Here is a 22,075-nt window from a genome sequence, read left to right on the forward strand (position 1 = left end):
TGTCCCACCCCTCTCTCTGCAGCCCCACCCCTCACTAGCCCCACCCCTCTCTGCAGCCCCACCCCTCACTAGCCCCACCCCTCTCTCTGCAGCGGCACCCCTCGCTAGTCCCACCCCTCTCTCTGCAGTCCCACCCCTCACTAGTCCCACCCCTCTCTCTGCAGTCCCACCCCTCACTAGCCCCACCCCTCTCCCTGCAGCCCCACCCCTCACTAGTCCCACCCCTCTCTCTGCAGCCCCACCCCTCACTAGCCCCACCCCTCACTAGTCCCACCCCTCTCTCTGCAGTCCCACCCCTCAATAGCCCCACCCCTCTCTGCACGCCCCCTTGCCCTCTGACCCCCGCTCCGCTCCCACGCTGCCCCGCGCTCTGCTCCCAGCCCGAGCGGCGGCTCCGTCTCCCTCCGACCCGAGCCCGAGTCCCGAGGCCCCGCCGCCGCCGCACCATGATCAAGCTCTTCTCGCTCAAGCAGCAGAAGAAGGAAGAAGACGCCGCCGGAGCCGCCAAGACCGGCACCAAGAAGGCGTCGGCCGCCCAGCTCCGCATCCAGAAAGGTAGCGGGAGGCCGGGGCTGGGGGAAGCGGGGCGAGGCCGGGGATTTGCGGCCTAGGCCGCTGGGCTAGTGGGGAAGGAGGGGGGAGAGGGAAGCCTCCGACCCCGGGGGAAAGGCCGAGGGACACCTAGGCCTCAGATGGAGCCTGGGGCTCGAGTAGGAAGGAAGCCCGGGTTGAGAGGGGCCCGGGCTGGGAGAGTCCCCGGTGTTTCTCTCCTGGGAGAGGGGCCGGGGTCCCGAGGCTGCTCAGGGCATCATCCCCCCCGGCCCCAGGCCCCAGGCTGGGGGGGAATCTGCCTCCCCCCCGCCCCCCCAATGGCCATGGTGGGGGTGGTGTTGGTGCTGAAGGATTTACCCCTGGGCCACAGAGCTTTACCCCCAGGGGGCTGTGTCCCTCCCCCCCCAGGGGGCTGTGTCCCTCCCCCCCCCTCCCCCAGGGGGCTGTGTCCCTCCCCCCCCAGGGGGCTGTGTCCCTCCCCCCCCCTCCCCCAGGGGGCTGTGTCCCTACCCCCCCTCCCCCAGGGGGCTGTGTCCCTCCCCCCCACCCCCAGGGGGCTGTGTCCCTACCCCCCCAGGGGGCTGTGTCCCTACCCCCCCAGGGGGCTGTGTCTCTCCCCCCCCTCCCCCAGGGGGCTGTGTCCCTCCCCCAGGGGGCTGTGTCCCTTGCCTCCCCCAGGGGGCTGTGTCCCTTGCCTCCCCCAGGGGGCTGTGTCCCTACCCCCCCAGGGGGCTGTGTCCCTACCCCCCCAGGGGGCTGTGTCCCTACCCCTCCAGGGGGCTGTGTCCCAACCCCCCCCTCCCCCAGGGGGCTGTGTCCCTCCCCCAGGGGGCTGTGTCCCTTGCCTCCCCCAGGGGGCTGTGTCCCTCCCCCCCCTCCCCCAGGGGGCTGTGTCCCTCCCCCCCCTCCCCCAGGGGGCTGTGTCCCTCCCCCCCCCTACCCCCCAGGGGGCTGTGTCCCTCCCCCCCCCCCTACCCCCCAGGGGGCTGTGTCCCTCCCCCCCCCTCCGCAGGGGGCTGTGTCCCCCCCCCCTACCCCCCAGGGGGCTGTGTCTCTAGGCCCCACCCCCCAGGGGGCTGTGCCTCCCCCACCAAACCCCAGCCCTATCCCGTGCCAATTACCTGTCTCCGCCGCCTTTGCCTGTCCCTCAACCCTTCCCGTCAACACTGGTCCCCATTCCCCCTCCTTCAATCCCCCTCAGTCCCCTGGATGTTCCCTCCCAGCCCTCAGACCCCACCATCGGCATTTGGTCCAGGGTCCCTGTGCCTCTGATTTCTGGGTCGGCTGACCCGGTAACTCAGCGGGTTGAAATCCGGCATCAAAATGCTGGGCTTCTTTCCCAAAACACTCGAAGGCGCTGACCCAGGGATGGAGAGGCAGCCCCTCCCGACTCTCCACAGGGTATGAGCCTAAACTACGTGACTCTGTTTGAAATTGGGGCTTGTTTCCTCTGGAATGAGCAAGGTGAAAGGGGGATCCGATGGGCGTTTATTCAGATTATGAAAGGTGGGAGACAAGAGGTAGTTCTGCAGGTTGGTGAATCGGTGACCTGGGCTGGGGTGGGACTATTAATGGAAACGAGGAGGAGGAAGTTGGAAGAATTTTTTTCCCCCACAGGTGGTTATCAGAGTCTGCAGTGCGGCACTCCAGGCGATACTGGGGCAGAGACTTACTAATCGTTTGAGGGAATTGGAGAAGCGTTTGAAAAGATAGAATAAAAAATGAACTGGGGGAAGGGGTCCCAAGAAATAGCTCCAGTCGGAGAGTTGGCATTGACACAATGGGCCAAATTATCACCTTGCTGTCATTTCTAATTTGTTCTTCATTTTGGCTTCTGTACAATTGCAGTTGGACTGGACCAACACTAGCCAGTTCCCTGGGACAAATCACGTGTACATTCATCTCTTTGAGATGTTCTGACATAATCAATCATCCAATTCTAATCCTTGGCGTAAGGCGACGGAACTAACTGGCGCTCCAGCTCACCGTTCTCCATGCCTGTCCATGGGGAGGGAGGCATTGGATTTCTGGATGGAGCTTCTCTCTGCTCTCCCTCTCTTTCTCTCCCTCTTCCCTAGTCAGTATGCACTAAGCAGTGCCTTTATCCACTGACCAGCCATGGGTTTTAACCCAACTGAGTGCTAACCCCTAACGAATGCTGCAACGAAGAACTTCAGTCATAACTGAGCCATGAGTGCCTTTGCAATGTGTATGGGCCCAACATTGGAAGACATGTCTTATCCAATGTTGGGGATTAACAGATCACTCAAACATCGTCACAGGTGCAGAGAGGGGAGAGAGAGAGACCCATTGCTCAGTGTTCAGAGAGATAGAGAGAGGGGGGCGTTATTAATTGGGTGCAGAGAGGACTTGAGACAGAGAGAGATGCATGCAAGTGTGCATTGATCAGATAGAGAGAAAGGGGAACTGACCCTGTCCAAAGAGAGCACTGGAAACCTTTCTGTGATTCTCCAAAAATTTGTTTTTGGAATATCTTGTTGGTTCAGTAAAAGGTTTCAAAAGCAATACAACATGAAGAAAGTTATATGCAGTCTATTGCTGATGTCTCATGGTCATTTTAATTGCTAAAAAAAGTAGAATTATCTAATAATTTGAATCAAGCGATTTAGATAGCAGCACAGGGCAACTTTGCGCTGGAAATCGGCTTTCACATCACTTTTAATTACCATGGGCTGTTTGTTTTAAGGCTCCATTGTGTCCAACTCCCCCCCCTCCCCACCCCCCGATTAAAAGTGGACCATTGGGCTCCAGTCTCATTCTGCTCCCAAAAGATGGTCAGCTCTCTCCATCTGTCTGCCTGCCTGAGGATGTCACCTCTCCCAAAAGAAGGTGTGTGCTCATCTCTCCTGCCTGCCTAACAGCTGTTGTGCCTTCCTGCCTCGTGCAGCTGTGAAGAGCCGACAGTAAGGAATATAATCGGAGCACGCTTTAAAAGGATTGACTATATGTGTCGGGTGACCAGCTTTCCCGGAGCTGTCGGCGTGTCCATCGTATTCGCCCCTTGTCAGGATCACGTGAATAATCGGCGGCTGGTTGAGTTTGTCACCCCTCGATCAAACTGTGAATGCCCAGCTCTCCTGCTGCGACTGGTTTGTTACTGCTTGTTTAGTGCACTGGAACCTATACATTATTTCTCTGGTGCCCTCATTTCATCTCCTCAAATTCGGCTATAACTGACCTGTCATAGTTCCTCTCGGCGTTTTCAGGCTCCCGGGTGTCCTCTCCGGACACCCACCCCAGAATGGAGAGTCTAATTACATCACCAATCAACTGGATGGAGTACAAAGCAGGCACCGAGATTCCAGTGACAAAGTCACTGGGTGAATGGTTGACATTGGGCAGAATGATTTGGGTTTCTCGGCAAAGCTGAATCAGCTTTTGGTTTACGGCAGGTTTACGCCTGTGAAAAAAGCTAGTGAACCTTCTGTGATTTGTACGAAAATTTGACAGCTTTGTGGTTATTTTTACCGAGACCAGATTTTTATATTTGTATTTTTTCTAAAAAAAAAGAACTGAATTCAAATTCTCAAACTGGCACGATGAGATTTGAATTTGTTTTTCCTGGTTACAGGCCTCTGGGTTACTAGAGGAGTAAGACACACCACTGCACTATAGAACCAATATTGTTATAGAAATGACGTGGTGTCACATCATCAGGGAGCTGGCACAGTGCCTGTCCATTATGAAATTGAATATTCTGTTAAATGAGGGGCTCTGTGATGAGCCTCCCCGCCCGCCCCCCCGGCCCTCTTTATTTATTCCGCCTTTCACTGTTTTTCGCTCTCCTGCAGGATTGGGAGGGTCACTCGTTGCTGCCACACCCTTCGATGTCAATTAGTCGTCCAGTGAGAGTTGACTCGGGGCTCCCAGTAAAGGGTGATGTGAAAGTTTGTACCAACTCCGCATTGATCTCTGGGGAAGTAAAAAAACAGCCATGAGGGGCATAGATAGGGTAGACAGGAAGGAACTTTTCCCCTTGGTGGAGGGATCAATAACCAGAGGGCATAGATTTAAGGTAAGGGGCAGGAGGTTTCGAGGGGATGTGAGGAAGAGTTTTTTCACCCAGAGGGTGGTGGGAATCTGGAACTCACTGCCTGAAAGGGTGGTAGAGGCAGAAACCCTCATAACATTTAAGAAGTATTTGGATGCACAATTGCGATGTCGTGGTATACAAGGATATGGGCCTAGTGCTGGAAAACGGGATTAGAATAGTTAGGTACTTCAAAACAAAAACAGAATTACCTGGAAAAACTCAGCAGGTCTGGCAGCATCGGTGGAGAAGAGCACAGTTAACGTTTCGAGTCCTCATGACCCTTCGGCAGAACTGAGTATAGTTAGGAGAGATTTTAGACCAGCTTATATTTCACCTCTCTCCTAACTATACTCAGTTCTGCCGAAGGGTCATGAGGACTCGAAACGTTAACTGATTTCTTCTCCACCGATGCTGCCAGACCTGCTGAGTTTTTCCAGGTAATTCTGTTTTTGTTTTGGATTTCCAGCATCCACAGTAGCTTTTAGCTTTTTGTTTTTATATAGTTAGGTACTTGTTTGACCGGCACAGACTTGATGGGCTGAAGGGCCTTTTTCTGTGCTGTAAACCTCTATGACTGTATGAGTTCAGATAATTCATCAGCTGCAGATGCATTTAAGGGGAAGCTAGACAAGCATATGAGGGAGAAGAGAATACGATGGTTAGGATGGGTAAGAGGTTACGATGATAGATTTAGATGAGGAAAGATGGCAGGAGGCTTTGAGTGGAGCATGAACATGGACTGGTTGTGCTGGAGACTCTGTGTAATCCTATGTAACTTGCACTGGATAATGGCATTTTGAGCCCAAGGCCCTGAAGGTACTTTGCTGCAAGTCACCACTTTGCTGCAAGTCACCATAACACTTGCTTGTAGAAGGTAGCCGACATTACCATTTACTTGTGTGTCAGAATGTTCCATAGGCTCTGAAAGAGCAGCCTGTTTATTCCTCTTCCCCTTTCTTTACAGCCCATGCCTCATTGAATGTCTTCCAATCAAATATTTATCCACTTGCGTTCTAGATGTTATTGTGGATTCTGGGTACCCCACCGTTTCTGGTCGAGCATTTCAGGCTTTGCAGGCACCCGCCCCCCCCCACCCCCATACAAAAGACTTTCTCCTAACCACTTGGACAGTGTTAAATGATCTAACCTACCGACTGATACAGACACTTTCCTGATCCAGTCTGTCGCGTTAATCGTCCAATTGTATGATCATACAACTGCCGTGTAGGAAGAGAAGGAACACACATTAGAGTGTTTGTTGGTGGCTGTAGAAATATTCCCCATTTCCTGTCTGCAGCACCCCCTCACCTGCTCTGTGTGCTGATGGACAGGTGATGTTTTCACACAGGCTGGGTTGCCTGATTTTGCCTCTGGAGCATTTTTCACCCCTAATTTCTACCATGATCAAAAAATAAGAAAGGTAGTGCTTTCACTCAGTGTGGTATCGTATCTCTGAGTGTACAGTCGATGATCAAGGCAAATGCAAAAGCTTGTCGACAGTAACCTGATTATATGATGGTGTTTGAGCGATGAATGTTGGACAGAATGCGTGGAGAGCTCCCTGCTCCTCTTAATTAATGCAGTGGGATCTTTAGCATCTATGTGAATCACAGTAACAGGCAGAGAGGGCCTCGGTTTCACATCTGAGCTGAAGAATCTTCTCCCTGACTGTTTCCCACAGGCCAGGTGGATGTGGTAGAAGGTTTTACTCGATTAGTTCTGCACTTGAGCGTCAGAGTACGAATTCAAATCTCCGACTGGGGATAAGCCCAGAACCTTCTGACTCTGAGGTGCGGGAGGCCAGAATTGGAGGAGTGCAGAGATCTCGGCGGGTGGTAGGGCTGGAGGAAATTAGAGGGGAGAGGCTACTGATGGATTTGAACGCGAGGATGAGAATTTTTTTAAATTGAGGCGTTGCCAGAATGGGAGCCATTGTGGATTAGTAAGCACATGGGTGATGGCTGAATGGGATTTGGTGCGAGTTGAGATACTGACAGTGGAACTTTGGATAAGCCCATGTTTACAGTGGTAACAAAGACAACGATAAGAGTTTCAGAAACAGGCTAAGATGGGGCGGAAACAGGTGATGGCGGAAGCAGGCGGGCGTAAAAATGAAGAGCCAATTTCCCCTCATCCTAATGCACCTCGTGACCAGTGGGAGCCTGGAGAGCGCTGTTGACCTGCTGTGTTGTGGGACCAGGGATGGCCTGAAATAAGAAGAAGAGGAGTTGCAATTTTTAAAGTGAATGTTAAAGACCAAGTTGGCGGGGCCTTTGCAGAGAAAATGTAGTTGCTGCAGCTGGCAAGGTTTGGTGAGCATTGGAAGCAGAATTAATGCTTCAAGCTGATGATCTTTCAACAGAAAAATGTAAGGAAGTTTGTTTAATGGGGCATTGAAGTCTTTTTTTAAAAAGCGTTTGAGTTGTTCACAGGACTTGTGGATTGGGAGCAGGATTTTCTAATGGAATTCTGATAAAATGATGGTCCTTCCCTTGCTTGCCTTATTAAATGTGTTGCAAACTCGCAACAACGGACCCCTTTGCAAGCTACCTTTTTAAACCCAGGAGCGCAGGGCGGCTTTAGAGATTTATATGAGGGGTGTCGACCTTGTTGTCTGCAGCGGTCCACGAAGGCAGCTCACCACCAAGGGCAGTTAGGGATGGGTAATAAATGCTGGCCCAGCCAGTGACTCCTACATCCCGTGAATGCACAAAAAAAAACCTACTTGGCCTTTCACTCCCGAGCAGTGGTGCGATTTCTGCCGTAAAGCTACCGAGGGGTGTGGTAGTGCTGTGGTTCCATTGCTGAACTAGTTGTCCAGGTTCACACCATTTGGCGAGTTGAGAATTCAAACTCAACTTAACGACAAAAATCAATTTAAAAAACAGACCAGTGAAAGTGACGATGCAGCTGCCAGACTTCAGTTTTTTTTTAAAAGATTGATTTTTGAAAATTGGTTCACTAACGTTCTTTATGGAAGGAAACCTGCTGCTCTTATCTATATGTGACTCCAGTCCCATGATGACCTGGTTGGCTTTTAACTGTCTGCTGAAGTGGCCTAGCCATCTGCTCGTCAAAAACCAGCAACTAGGAGCGGCCTTGCCTGCACCTTGAGAATGAATGAATTTTTTAACAAGTTACATGTTAAGTAAGCGGTTTCAGCAAATGGACTATTTTTTGAAACTCTTTCGAGTTATCAACAGTCACAGATTGCAACTCTTTCGAGTCAATCACAGTTCTTGGTTTCCGGGAGTGGGACATGAACCCACAACCCTCTGATTCAAAGGCGAGGGTGCTATGAACTGAGCCACAGCTGACACCTCAGCAAATGGACTATATCGCACACCCTTCAGTCAAAGTAAAACGAGCTGTTAGTCGCTTGTGGCAACAAGCTGCAACTGAAAGTTTCTCTCGGAAGGCCAACCCTTCTCCACCCCCCCACCCCAACCCCCCACAAGTTTCCCTCCCTTTCTCCTCGTCCTCCTGAAGAGAGAGTTCTGTGGGAGCTGTTAGCCCGCGAGTCGCTTTCTCTAAAATGGCCCATCTTCCATACATTCCAGATGGCCCGTTTCACCAGACTATTTGACTACGGCAGTGTTGCAGCTGAACCCAACCCGCTGACGTTTGCACCCAGCCCGCTGACGTTTGCACCCAGCCCGCTGACGTTTGCACCCAGCCAGCGTCGCTGGAACAGTCCTCGGCTGAGAGACCTGGCGAAATTTTTGTTTCCCCCTCTGCAGTTCAGTGTTGCTAAGGCGACTCGCACCCCCAACTTATCCTCCCTTCGGTCTGGCCTGTTTCTGCGTTATGTAACTTCTGCATAAAATCCATAAAACGTTTCATTCAGGTTTCTCAAGGGGAGGGCAGGCTTGTATAGATCCTGAGCCCAGACATGTGGAAACAGACCCTTGATAATATATTAAGGATTAACTTGCGAAACAATTTTGAGAGGTCTCTTGCCACTGTACTCCATTTGTGGTAACACTCTTCTGTGACAGTATCTTTGCTCATGATTGATGAAAAATTATTGTGTTGCTGCTAAATTTCTTGAGTCAGAATCGGCCATCTCCATCGCCTCAGAAAAAGCAAATCACTCTGGAGGCTGGAAACCTGAAATAAAAACAGAAATTGCTGAAAATACTCAGCAGGAAGCTACCTGAACTGGTGAGTATTTCCACCATTTTCTGTTCTTTGTACCTATTGTGTGGTCTGCTCCTTCCCCCCCACTGTCCACCATTTACAAGCACAAGTCAGGAATGTGATGAAATACGCTCCAATTGCCTGGATGAGTGCAGCTCCCACAACACTCAAGAAGCTCAACACCATCCAGGACAAAGCAGCCCACTTGATTAGTACTCCATCCACCACCTTCAACATTCAGTCCCTCCACCACCGACGCATCTACAAGATGCACTGCATGAATTCATCAAGGCTCCTTTGACAGCACCTTCCAAACCCCTGACCTCTACCACCAAGAAAGACAAGGGCAGCAGACACATGGGGAACACCACCACCTGGAAGTTCACCCTCAAGCCACTCACCATCCTGACTTGGAAATATATCGGCCGTTCCTTCACTGTCGCTGGGTCAAAATCCTGGAACTCCCTCCCTAACAGCACGGTGGGTGTACCCACACCACATGGACTGCAGCGGCTCAAGAAGGCAGCTCACCACCACCTTCTCAAGGGCAACTAGGGATGGGCAACAAATGCTGGCCCAGCCAGTGACATTCACATCCTATGAATGAATTTTAAAATAAAAATTCTGGTTCTTTACTGTCTTCTCCTTTTTGATTTTTTTCAGATATAAATGAGTTGAATTTACCTAAAACCTGTGAGATAGTTTTCCCAGACCCTGATGACCTCCTCAACTTCAAACTTATCATCTGTCCAGATGAAGTAAGTAATGAGCGGATCTTTATTATCAGTGACTAAAAGTGTTATGTGTGAGTTCTGCATGTCTAATACACTGTCAAAGATTAAAAGTCTTGACCACTGGTGGAGGCCGAGGTCCCTGTTTCTCGAGTCGGTGAGGTCAATTTTAGTAGTTTCTTTCACAGTGGAATCCTCTTCAACACAACCATTCGGTGGGCGACTAGGTGAGCCACCCACAATGAAGTTCAAAAATGCCAGCACTGATGATTTGGAGAATTGGTATCCAGACCCCACTCCAAGTGATTGTCCTATGACGAGAGGCTGAGTAAATTGTGCCGATGTTCGTGGTGTTTAGAAGAATGAGAGGCAATCTCGTTGAAACGTTCAATCCTGAAGTGGCTTTAGAGGGTAGATGCTGCGAGATTGTTTCTGCCGATCGGTGAATCTAAAACACGGGCGCACAGCCTCGGGATAAGGGGGCCGGTCATTTAGGACTGAGATGAGGAGAAATAACTTCACTCAAAGGGTTGTGAATCTTTTGAATTCTCTACTCCAGAGGGTTGTGCATGCTGCACTGTTGAATATATTAAAGACTGGGATAGACAGATTTTTGGTGCATCGAGGAATAAAGGGGAACAGGGAGCAGGTGGGAAAGTGGAGTTGGAGCCCGAGATCAGCCATGATTGTATTGAATGGCGGAGCAGTGACATATGGTCTACTCCTGCTTCTGTTTCTTATTCTCTTGAAATAGAGACCAGCATAGAGCTACAATTAGAGGAGTGTGGGGGAAGTGGTTTGGGGAGATCAGTCCAGGCTCCAGTGTTGATTTATGCTCCAGTTAATCCTCAAGGAAATGTGTGCGCCCTCACAGATGTTGAGTAAGCTTGGGTGTGATGCTTTCCACTGTTGAATAGCCCGGGAGAATGCTTATTATTTGGGTGCGACACCGGAGGAACGCACTGAAACGTGCCCCTGTAAGAGTGGCAGGGTCGGGTAGGGTGACCATTGGTGCAACGTGCAGAGAAGCGGGGAAATCTCAGTAAAGACATGCTCCTGTCAGGGCTATGAGGCGACGAGGTTCACAGTTAGGTTGTGGGTGGATGTCAGAGTTTCCCATAGATTCCGTGTTCTGGCTCTTGATAATTTGCTGAGAAAAGATCCATGTGGAATCCACCTAGACTTTGGAATTATGAAAATACATACCTGAAACGGAAACCTGCTTCATGTAATGTGCCACCCCCCCCCCCCCAACTAATATACGCTCTTACCATCGTGATCTGCGGTAGTTGGCGAATGGGCCGGGAATTGTATTCCTGGAACTAACTGAGAAGGAGTTTTGAACAATTGCTGCTTGATTCAATGGGGTTAAATGTAAGCAGGATTAGGTCTGTTGGGATTGCACATCTGGGATGTGGGGCATTCTGAGTGGATAAAGATTTGGGAGCCTAGAACTAGGGGACATAGCCTAAACATTAGAGTCAGATCTCTCAGGAGTGAAATTGGGATACACACCAACACGCAGAAGGTGATGGAAGTTTGGAATCTCCTCCAGAAACGGAAGTTGGTGCTGAGGTCAGTTCATTCTAAAGCAGAGATTGATAGTTTTTGTTTTGCTAACCAAAGATATCAAGGGATATAGGGCAGAGGTACAGATGGATATGAAGTTCGGACACAGAACAGCCATGATCTCGGTGAATTGTGGAACAGACTTGAGGGACTAAATGGCTGCCTCCTATTCCTGGCAGAATGGCATTGGCCTGGAAGAGTTTTGGACTATTGAGGTTCTGTATGTCACAGAACCATACATCAGAAAAGGAGGCCATTGGGCCCATCAAGCTGTGCCGGCTCTCTGAGCTGCCCCATTAGTACCGCTTCCTCGCTCTTTCCCGAGAGGTGTCCACATTTGTCCTTTTTATGTATTTTATCTAATTTCCTTTTGAAAGGCATCATTGAATCAGCTTCCACCAGCCTTTCAGTCAGTGCCTTCCAGCTCACAGCAACTCAGAGTGAACCCCTCATTTTTTTTCTCTCACCTGAACCTCGATCCTTGACTTTTTGGTTAATTATTTTAAATCTGTGTCACACTGGGGGAAAAAAATGAAGAATGACTTTGGTCTGTTGGGTTTGCGTCTCGTGGGAAGCTGTTTTGTTTCACTGGCATTCAGCACAATAGAAACATGAGGTTGTGTGCATTGTCTTTCTGCGATGGTGTGAATGAGAAAGGGTTTTATATTTTAGGTCCGATCACATTTGGTCCATAATATTTAGCAGAATTTTTTTTTTAAACTGCAGTTGGTAAGTGTTCCTTGTTTAAACTTTTTGTTATTTCTGCTTGCAGGGGTTCTATAAAGGAGGGAAGTTTGTGTTTAGCTTTAAGGTAAGTGGCGGGTAACAACGAACATATGAATTAGGAGCAAGAGTAGGCCATTTGGCCCTTTTGAGTCTGCTCTACCATTCAATAAGATGTGTAACCTCATCTCCACGTTCCTGTCTACCCCCGGTAACCTTTCACCCCCTCGCTTATTAAAAATCTATCTAGCTCTCCCTTAAAAATATTCAAACACTCTCTTCTTCAAAAGGCGGTAGAAGCAGAGTTCCAAAGACTCACGACCCTCTGAGAGAAAAAATTTCTCCTCATCTCTGTCTTAATTGGGTGACCCCTTAATTTTAAACAGTGACCCCCCTAGTTCTAGTCTCTCCCGCAAGAAGAAACATCCTCTCCACATCCACCCTGTCAAGACCCCTCATGATCTTATATGTTTCAACCAAGTTGCCTCTTACTGTTTGAAATTCCAGTGGGTACAAGCCTAGTCTGTCCGACCTTTCCTTATAAGACAGCCCTCCCATTCCAGTTATTAGTGTAATAAACCTTCTCTGACCTTCCAACGCATTTCCATCCTTCCTTAAATAAGGAGACCAATATTGTGCGTGGTATTCCCGATGTGGCCTCACCAGTGCCGTGTACAACTGAAGCCTAACCTCCCTACTTTTGTATTCAATTCCCCTCACAATAAATGACAACATTCTATTAGCTTTCCCAATTACTTGTGCCTGCATATTAACCTTTTGCAATTCATGCAATAAGACAGCCAGATCCCTCTGAACCTCAGGGCTTTGCAATATCTCACCATGTAGATGATATGCTTCCTTTTATTATTCCAGCCTAAGTGGACAATTTCACATTTTCCCACAAAATACTCCATCTGCTAGATCTTTGCCTACTGACTGAACCTATCTATATCCCTTTGTAGCCCCCTTATGTCCTCTCCACAACTTACTTTCCTACCTATTTTTGTGTCATCAGCAAATCTAGCACTCATACCTTCAGCCCCTTCATCCAAATCATTTATATATATATATATATATATAGTAAAAGATTGAGGGCCCAGCAATTAATATGATCGCTGCTACCTAGGGATGCCTTCACTATGAGGCCATTGATTAATCCTATCTCGTTGCACAGTGCCAGGTCTACTATAACCTTCTCTCTGGTTGCTGTCACAGATGATGCAACCCTGAGAATTGTTTGCTGCAAAGATGCAACACTCTGTTTGAGTTTCTGAGCTGCAGTCTTAAGGTTGTTCAAGATAAAGGACAAGGCTCAATTTCAGGAATTTCTCACTACTATTAGCACTCCAGGGTTTCTTTGTATTCAGTGGGATTTGGGTTGTGTGATTTCCACCAATTTGGACAAAAGCCTGCATAAACTTGACCTCCCCATCCAAAATAAATGCAGGCTGATAATCTCCCCCTGATGCCCCCAGGCAGGTTAATGTGCAGCTCTGTTCATCAATTTGTTCGCCAATCAAGTGCCAGCCAATGACCATCTCCAACACGAGAGAGTCCAACCATATTGCCTTGACATTCAATGGCATTACCATTGTTGAATCCTCCACTATCAACTTCCTGGGAGTTACCGTTGATCAGAAGCTGAACTGGACCAGCGGGGAGGCAATGGTGCAGTGGTATTGTCGCTGGACCAGTAATCCAGAGATCCTGGGTAATGCCCTGGGGACCTGGGTTCCAATCCCACCGTGGTGCAATTTGAATTCAGTAAAAAAACTGGTCTGGGGACCCGGATTGCTGATGTCCTTTAGGGTCTGGCACACGTGACAACCACAGCAAACTTAAATGCCTTCTGAACAAGGGCAATTCGGGATGGGCAATAAATGCTGGCCTGCCCAACGATGCCCACATCCCATGAATAACAAAAAATACTAAGGCTACGGAGACTGAGAATTCTGTGCTGATTAACTCACCTAACCCCCCAAACTTGTCCAACATCTATAAGACACACAAATCAATAGTGTGATGGAATACTCTCCAATTACATGGATGAGTACAGCGTCAACAGCACTCAAGAAGCTCGACACCATCCAGTACAAAGCAGTCCACTTTTTTGGCACCCCCCCCATCCACCACCTTAAATATCCACTCCCTCCATGACAGATGCACAGTGGCAGCAGCCACTACAAGATGCACTGCAGCAACTCATCACAGCTCTTTTGATACCACCTAGAAAGACAAGGGTGGCAGATACATTTTTTTCAAATTTATTCATTCATGGGGATGTGGGCGTCACTAGCTAGGCCAGCATTGATTGTCCATCCCTAATTCCCCTTGTTCAGAGAATCAACCACATTGCTGAGAGTCTGGAGTCACATGTAGGTCAGGTCGGGTAAAGATGGCAGATTTCCTTCCCTAAAGGACATTAGTGAACAATTACGACATTCAGCAATGATCTTGTGGTCATCGTCAGATTTTTAATTCCAAATCTCACCACCTGCCATGCTGGTTTCGAACCCGGGTCCCCGGAGCATAACCCTGGGTCTCTAGAATACTAGTCCAGTGACAATACCACTATGCCACTGCCTCCCTACATGGGAACACTATAACCTGGAAGCTCCTCTCCAAGCTGTTCCTTCACAGTCACTGGGTCAAAATCCTGGAACTCCTTCCCTAACCACGCTGTGGGTGCACCTACACCACATGGACTGCAGCAGTTCAAGAAGGCAGCTCACCACCACCTTCTCAAGGGCAACCAGGGATGGGCAATAAAAATTGCTGGCATAACCAGCGATGGCCACGTCCCATGAAAGAACTTTAAAAAAAACCAGAGTTCTCAGCGCACTTGGATAACCTTTTGGACGCACTCTGAGGGTTAGACATATATATGTTGGTGAGTCCGCTGCGAGAGTGCTGCATACACTTTTGGCCTCCTTGTTTAAGGAGGGTATATACTTGCATTGGAGGCAGTTCAGAAGATGAAGGCGTTTTCTTATGAGGAACGGTTGAGCAGGTTGGACCTATACTCATTGGAGTTTAGAAGAATGAGAGGCGATCTTATTGAAACACGTAAGATTCTGAGAAGGTTTGACAGGATAGATGCTGAGAGGATGTTTCCCCTCATGTGGGAACCTAGAACTAGGAGGCACAGTTTCAGAATAAGGCATTGCCCATTTAGATGAATTGTAGAGTAAGGCATACACAGCACAGAAGGATCGCTGTTACGACACAGCAGGTGGTAAAGGCTGAGTTGGTTAAAATGCCAGCGGGAAACTTTAAACAACTGTCATAACCTATATTTTCAATTGGTATGTTTTGAGTTGCAGCTCTAAATTTAGGAATAAGACTGCCAAGCCTCGAGAGGTTTTTATATCAAACTAAATGAAATATTTATTAATTTACAACAAATTAATCACATACACATGGCTACAAATTACTACTATCATAATTTTTTAACAAATTCCCAAATTAATCTCCACTAAGGCAACAATAACCAATAGATTTAAACACCAGGCAAAGCATTTTCACCTTACGAATTCAGAATGAAGTTCCTTTCAAGTTGGTTCCTTTCCAGACAGTTGTAGCCTTACAGGCTTAGATCTTACATGCCTCTGCCCTGCACACACACACACACACTTCCTTCTGTTATACCCAGCCGTCCCTTTTGACTGCAAATTCTCATTGTATCACCAGCCCCTTTGAACTCCACCTCCACCAATTTTATTAGTAATATAAAAATTGCTTGTTGTCTCCCAGCTAGGTGCAAGATTTCACCCCCACTCTTGAATGCTCTGTTTAGCAAAATGCAAATATCCCCTCTACCTACTGTTTACACCTCAGAATTACTATACATCAAAACACCCAGACTAGCTGGCTTTAATCTAATTAATACCCACACAGACTAAACCTCTATTTAAAAAAAAATAATTTCCAATAACATTATATAAATTAATACCTCTTCCTGTTAATCCCATTCAGCCCATCGAGTCTCTGTGGAGCGATCCAGTCAATCCCATTCCCCTGGGGCTGAGGAGGAATGTCTTCTCTTAGGGTGGAGAATCTTTGGAATTCTGTACCCTGGAGACCTGTGTAGATTGGGTGATTGATTATATTCAAGGCTGGGTTTGACAGACGGTTGAACCGTTGAGGTGGGGGGCGCGGGAGGGGATTGCGGATTTTGGGGTGTGGGTGGCCAGGCAGGAAAGTGGAGTTGAGGCCAAGGTTAGATCAGCCATGATCTTATTGAATGGCAGAGCAGGCTCGAGGGGCTGACTCCTGTTCTTGCTCTTAGGTATCTGTGTGTTTTGCAGGTTGGACAAGGGTATCCTCACGACCCTCCGAAGGTGAAATGTGAAACCATGGTATATCACCCAAACATCGACTTAGAAGGCAATGTTTGTCTAAACATCCTCAGGTAGGTGGAGATCAGACTGAAAGGCGTGCAGGCCGCTTGCAGATCTTGTATTGCTTCCCAGGCTTTGAAATCATGTTGTATATTTCACTTGTAGGTTGCATCATCCTGTGGCTTATAGTGCGAATGTGCTTGTGTGGTGTATGTACATGGCAATGCTACGAAATGCCATTGATGCAACATGTTGCGTAGCTGGAGACCTGGATTCAGTTCAAGCCTTGGGTAACGCTCGCAAACCAATGGCTTCATGAGTAGATCTCAGTCAGACCCTTGGGTGGACTCACTGACTGAGGGGTGTGGCTGGAAATTAGAGTTATAGAGCCTTTATGGTGCAGTAGGAGGCCATTCAGCCCATTGAGTCCATGTTGGCCCTTTGTAGAGCAATCCCGTTAGCTTCATTTCTCGCTTCTCCGCGTAGCGCTGCAAGTTTATTTCCTTCAATTGCCCATCCGATTTCCTTTTGAAATCATTTATCATCTCCACTGCCAACAGCCTTGTAGACAGTGAGTTCCAGGTCAGTACTATTTTCTGCATTAAAGAGTTCTCCCTCACATCCCCGCTATATCTCTTGCCCAAAATTCTAAACCTGTGTCCTCTAGTCCTTGCACCGTCAGCTAATGGGAACAGCTTTCCTTAGTCTACCTTTATCCAAACCTGTCTACCTTATCCAAACCTGTCATAATCTCATACACCTCTACCAGATGCCCCCTCAATCTCCTTTGTTCCAGGGAAAAATACCTCCGGGCTTGCACTTCAGCCCCTCTCAAAGGTGAGCAACTGTGATCACACTGGTATCTGGGTTAGAATCCAGAACAGAAAAGGGGAAGATGGGGTAACATTTTAAATTGGAAAAAGGGTCTAACGGTTAGAAACTCCTATGAGACAGGGAGACAAAGTTGAAGGATCTCAATTCCGTAACAGGGGTGTTTGATCCACAGGTGTTTATTGCGTATATAAGTTTAATCAGAAACACAGAAAGACGTCAAGTGATGCATTTAAGAATGAGAGAAAGCAATCTGAACTATAATGTATAAATGGTACAATTTTAAAGGGGGTGGGGGGCATAGGAACAGAGAGTTTTGGAAATGCAATGTACATAGACCTTTGAAGATTGAAGAGATTTGACAGAGATGTTTTTTTCCTTTATTGCTTCATGGGATGTGAGCGTCACTGACAAGGCCAGTATTTGTTGCCTATCCCTAATTGCCCTTGAACTGAGTGGCTTGCTAGACCATTTCAGGGGGCAGTTAAGAATCAACCATAGTGCTGTGGGTCTGGAGTCACATGTAGGCCAGACCAGGTAAGGACAGCAGATTTCGTTCCCTAAAGGACATCAGTGAACAACGGATGATAGTTCATGGTCACCATTACAGAGAACAGCTTTATATTCCAGATTTATTAATTGAATTTAAGTTCTACCAGCTCCTGTGGTGGGATTTGAACCTATGTGCCCAGAACATCAGCCTGGGTCACTGGATTACCGGTCCAGTGATATTACCACTGTCTCACGGAAATCATGAATTTCTTTTGGGGTGAATCAGGAGAAACTGTTTCCACTGGCAGGTGGGTCAGTAAACAGAAGACACAGATTTAAGGGAATTGGCAAAAGAACCAGAGGGGAGTTATTTTACACAGCGAGGTGTTGTGATCTGGAATATGCTCCCAGAAAGGGCGGTGGAAGCAGATTCAGTAGTTACTTTTGAAAGAGAATTGGCTAAACAGGTGAAAGGGAAAAATATAGAGGTGTAGGGGAAAGGAACAGTGACGTGAGACTGACAGGATAGCTCTGCCAAAGAGCGTCACAGACTCGACAGGCCGAATGCCCTCCTGTGCTGTACCCGGCTATAATTCTGTTTACACTAAAGTGGCTCCTATTTTGCTAGGATGAGCTAAGGGTTGGTCACGCTCCTCCTTTATATGATTGGTGACCTGTCAGTGTTGTGGGATCACTGCAGTATAAGTGCCTGTGTGACATTTCTGCTATTCGCAAGAAGGCTGGTGAATTGCAGACTTTAGACTTGATCTTATTGTTACTGTTCTTTGTTGCTGACTAGACCGAGGCAGCCTTACTATCATTGATAGGCCATAGCCTCTGAACTGGTGTGAAATGAGCAGTGGAAAAATTGTACTTTATATTGAACTATACCATGAATAAAAATCCATAACCAGAGGTCAGTCCGTTGGGTAATTACCTCCATCTTCTCAGTGGTGGTTGTATATATTTTCTTGCTCCTTTTTTGGTCTTTTCATGTTTGTAATCATGAGCCAGCTCCTTCGGGGTCACTCTGCTCCAGTTTGTCAGCTCCATTTCAGACATCATCATGCAGGAGGCGACCAGACAGTGAATGCGGTGTGTCCACACACTCAGATACTGCTCACATTGGTTTATCTCCTCAAAACACACAGACACATAACACAGGTAGACACGACCCGTGTCTCTTCTGGAGCTTTTTAAACCTTTAGCAACCGGCCTGAACTTTTAAGCTTTGCAGAGTCCAACCCCAGAAGCCCTTTTTAAACGTAGACAAAATATTGTGAGCGCCAGAAACGCTCAGCAGCTCAGGCAACATCTGTTGAGAGAGAAGCAAATGTTGTCATTTCAGGTCCATACCCAACTGGAAGAAGTTAGGAATTTTAAGAGTATTTTTTTAGCAAGTGTGGAGCCGGGGAGGGGGAAGCAGAGAGGAAGGCCTGCGACAGGACAGCAGTGGTTAAATGCCAAAAGAGGATGACTTTGAAAGCCAGTTGCACTGCATTGCGCATCAGTACTGGTGGAAGGCAAGGGTTACTCGCTGAATAACTACCGAGGAAGCAAGGATTATGTATTGCTGTTTATTTGTTGGAGTAAGGGTCACTTGGACGCAATTGTACAAACAACTTCTTTAATCATCCTTCTCTTTTCTTTGCACAGAGAGGACTGGAAACCTGTGTTAACAATAAACTCTATAATTTATGGGCTGCAGTACCTGTTTTTGGTAAGTGGGCAAACCACCACAAGCTTGTTTTTAAAGAGCGGGGAAGCTCGTTCTTGTTGGGAATAGCATTAAGCCCTCTCCAAACCCCCTGGTCCGATGAGCATCGAATAAGTAAGATATATCAGTGCATATAGAATGTGGTCAGTCTGCTTCAGAGGCTGGTTTGCCAGGACTCCTGGGCCACAGATTAGATGCCCGCTGTGGTGCACACGTGGCCCGAGTCTTGGTTTGCTGCCCCTGTCCGAGGCTGTTGCAAGATTGGTTCTTGCTACAGCTGTTGATTTTATTTGTGTGTGAGAGAGCTACCCTATTAAAATCCGCTATGTCCGTCTGTCACTCCTCACATGGCCATCATCATTCTGATGAGACATGATCACGCCTGCAGTTGCTTACCCCCGCCACTGGGTGGAGCTTCCCAAGGCCTAGAAGCCAAGCAGTCTCTAAGCAATAGAGGCTGCACCTCTTTAAAACAGGAGTCACTTAATGGCCAACAAAGCGACCAGCGTTTCCAAGAATGTCAATTTCAGATTTGCTGGTTATTGTGTTTTCAGCCCTCTACTTATTTCAGGCAGCAGCAGTTTCCAGAAAATTTACTTCTGTGGCTCTGTGTAATTGAATATCTGCTCAGTTGGTAACACCTTTGCCTCTGAGTCACAAGGTTCTGGGTTCAATCCAGGACTGGAGTACACAATTCCATGCTGACAACTTCAGCCCAGTACTGAAGGAGTGAATGAATGAATGTAAGTTGCCTTAGTCCCAGAGGGTCATAGGCTGCTCTCTCATTAGAGAGAGAGAGAGAGACAGACGACTGGTGGTGAGTTTAACCCGAGGTTCACCACACCTCAGGTGAAGGGGGAGGTTGAGAGGACCTCGTGGATGACCTCAGCCGGTACGAATTGAACCCACGCTGCTGGCATCACCCTGCATCAGAAACCAGCCGCCCGGCCGACTGAGCTAGCCCACCCCCGCCTGAGAGAGGGCTGCCCTGTCGGAGGTGCCATATTTCAGATGAGGCTTTAAATCCAGGCCCCATCTTTTATCATCGGGTGGATGTAAAAGATCCCACAGCACAATTGTGAAGAAGAGCAGGAGAGATTCTCCCCCACCCCCCTCAGGTGTCCTGGCCAACATTCATCCCTCAATTAAAATGATTACAAACACACTATCTGGTCATTATCACATTGTGGGATCTTGCTGTGTGCAAATTGGCTGCCACATATTCCTACATTACAGCAGTGACTGCACGTCAAAAGTACCTAATTGGCTGTAAAATGCTTTGCGACAACTGGTGATCTGGAAAAGGGCTATATAAATACAAGTCTTTCTGTTCACTCTGTAGACTGGACAGTCATGTTGACGAGTTTTTGTTTGATGACATCCCCTGTGAAACGCCTCGGAATGTTTTTACTACATGAAGGGCACTATATATATAGAAGCTGCTGTTTAGCATCATTCCTACAGGAGCGATCACAAATAACTTCCAAGGGGGCATAATTCCAAGGGGGAGATGGGTAGAGAATTCACTGCCATTGCTTTTCAAAGGAAACTGGCCAACATGTATTTTTCTGCTAGGCGTGGTTACGAAAGCTGAGATACCCTGGTCAGGAGCGCCCTCTTGCTTATCAGACAAGAGTATAGCAAGTCCCAACTTCTTATGCATTTGGATCCCTAGATGCCAAATGGGATTTACTGGCCTTTGTGTAGAATGGGCAAGATACCGACAATAAGCTGTGAGGACTGTGTGCAAAGCATCATTAACAGGCTCTGAGAAAGTAAAGAAAGGCTTGCATTTATATAGTGCCTTGCACCGACCTCAGGATGTCCCAAAGCAATTTACAGCCAAAGGAGTTTCGCAGCCTCGTCACTGTTGTAATGAAGGAAACACGGAAGCCAATTTGCGCACAGCAAGCTCCCACAAACAGCAATGTGATAATGACCAGACAATGTGTTTTGGTGATGGTGCTAGAGAACACCATGGGTAACTTGCCTGCTCTTTGAAATAGTGCCCGTGGGAATTTTTTTTTTAATATATCTACCTGAATGAGCAGGCAGCGTTCCGGTTTAACGTCTCATCTGATAAGATGACACGTCCAACAGTGCAGCACCCCCTTGGTACTGTCCTTCAGCGTCAGCTCTGACTGAGGAAAGTGCTCCATTCTTGGGGAGTGAGACCCGCTCCCGAGCTGCGGCGGACGCGAGGAATTGTTTCTGTCCCTGAATTGCAGGGTGCAAAAGCCACGGGACGGATTTAAACCTGTTTCTTTTCTTTTGTGTTTCCCCCCCCACCCCCCACCCCTGCCTCGCTCTCAGGAACCTAACCCTGAGGACCCCTTGAACAAGGAAGCAGCCGAAGTCCTTCAAAACAACAGACGTCTCTTTGAACAGAATGTGCAGCGATCCATGCGGGGTGGCTACATCGGCTCCACTTACTTCGAGCGATGCCTTAAATAGGGGCTCAGAGCACACAAACTGAAGCCACACAGTGAGAGAGAGAGAGAGAGAGAGTGAGAAAAATCTGACATACTTAAAACATATTAAAAAAAAAACATTAAAAATACCCGACCGAAAGCAGGAGGGCCATAGAGAGGATGAGGAAGTGGTTCCTCACTGACACCCCTCAGCATATTACCACAGGAAGGATATCGAATTGGGATTTTAAAAATAAAACGAGGACTGCTTGATTGTTGTAATAGCTCTAGAGCATGCTAGGAAGTTCGAAATAGTTTTGGTTCCCTTCTTTCCTGCCACCCACCCCTCCCCCTCCCCCACCCCCCCCTCAGTTAAATTTATTGTAAGTGTTTCACTTGAGGAGTGCTACCGTCTTTATGTTAATAAAAGTTTTTTTAAATGTCTCTGGAATATTTTTACCCCCCTCCCCGCCCTGCCCCCAACCACCTCCACCCCCCCCCCCCCCCCCCCCCAC

The 22,075-nt window shown here is 48.0% G+C and overlaps 1 protein-coding gene across 1 annotated transcript; it reads left to right on the forward strand.

The window, feature by feature from the left end:
* The first annotated feature begins 334 nt into the window (after positions 1–334).
* On the forward strand, positions 335–21,654 carry ube2m (ubiquitin conjugating enzyme E2 M). Its single transcript, XM_078531800.1, has 6 exons — positions 335–555; positions 9,410–9,504; positions 11,819–11,857; positions 16,077–16,180; positions 19,089–19,152; positions 21,463–21,654. Exons 1-6 carry the CDS (start codon positions 447–449, stop codon positions 21,601–21,603), a joined length of 552 nt encoding a protein of 183 aa, XP_078387926.1. The 5' UTR covers positions 335–446; the 3' UTR covers positions 21,604–21,654.
* The last annotated feature ends 421 nt before the right edge of the window (positions 21,655–22,075 follow it).

Source organism: Cetorhinus maximus, chromosome 29 (assembly GCF_964194155.1).
Source record: "Cetorhinus maximus chromosome 29, sCetMax3.hap1.1, whole genome shotgun sequence".
NCBI classification, from domain to species: Eukaryota; Metazoa; Chordata; class Chondrichthyes; order Lamniformes; family Cetorhinidae; genus Cetorhinus; species Cetorhinus maximus.

Bases quoted from the DNA above. Each gene is read 5' to 3' on its own strand.
- ube2m (XM_078531800.1), top strand. From the start codon at position 447: ATGATCAAGCTCTTCTCGCTCAAGCAGCAGAAGAAGGAAGAAGACGCC. The intron at 556-9,409 runs GTAGCGGGAGGC...GATTTTTTTCAG, and splicing joins CCAGCTCCGCATCCAGAAAG to ATATAAATGAGTTGAATTTA. The intron at 11,858-16,076 runs GTAAGTGGCGGG...TGTGTTTTGCAG, and splicing joins AGTTTGTGTTTAGCTTTAAG to GTTGGACAAGGGTATCCTCA.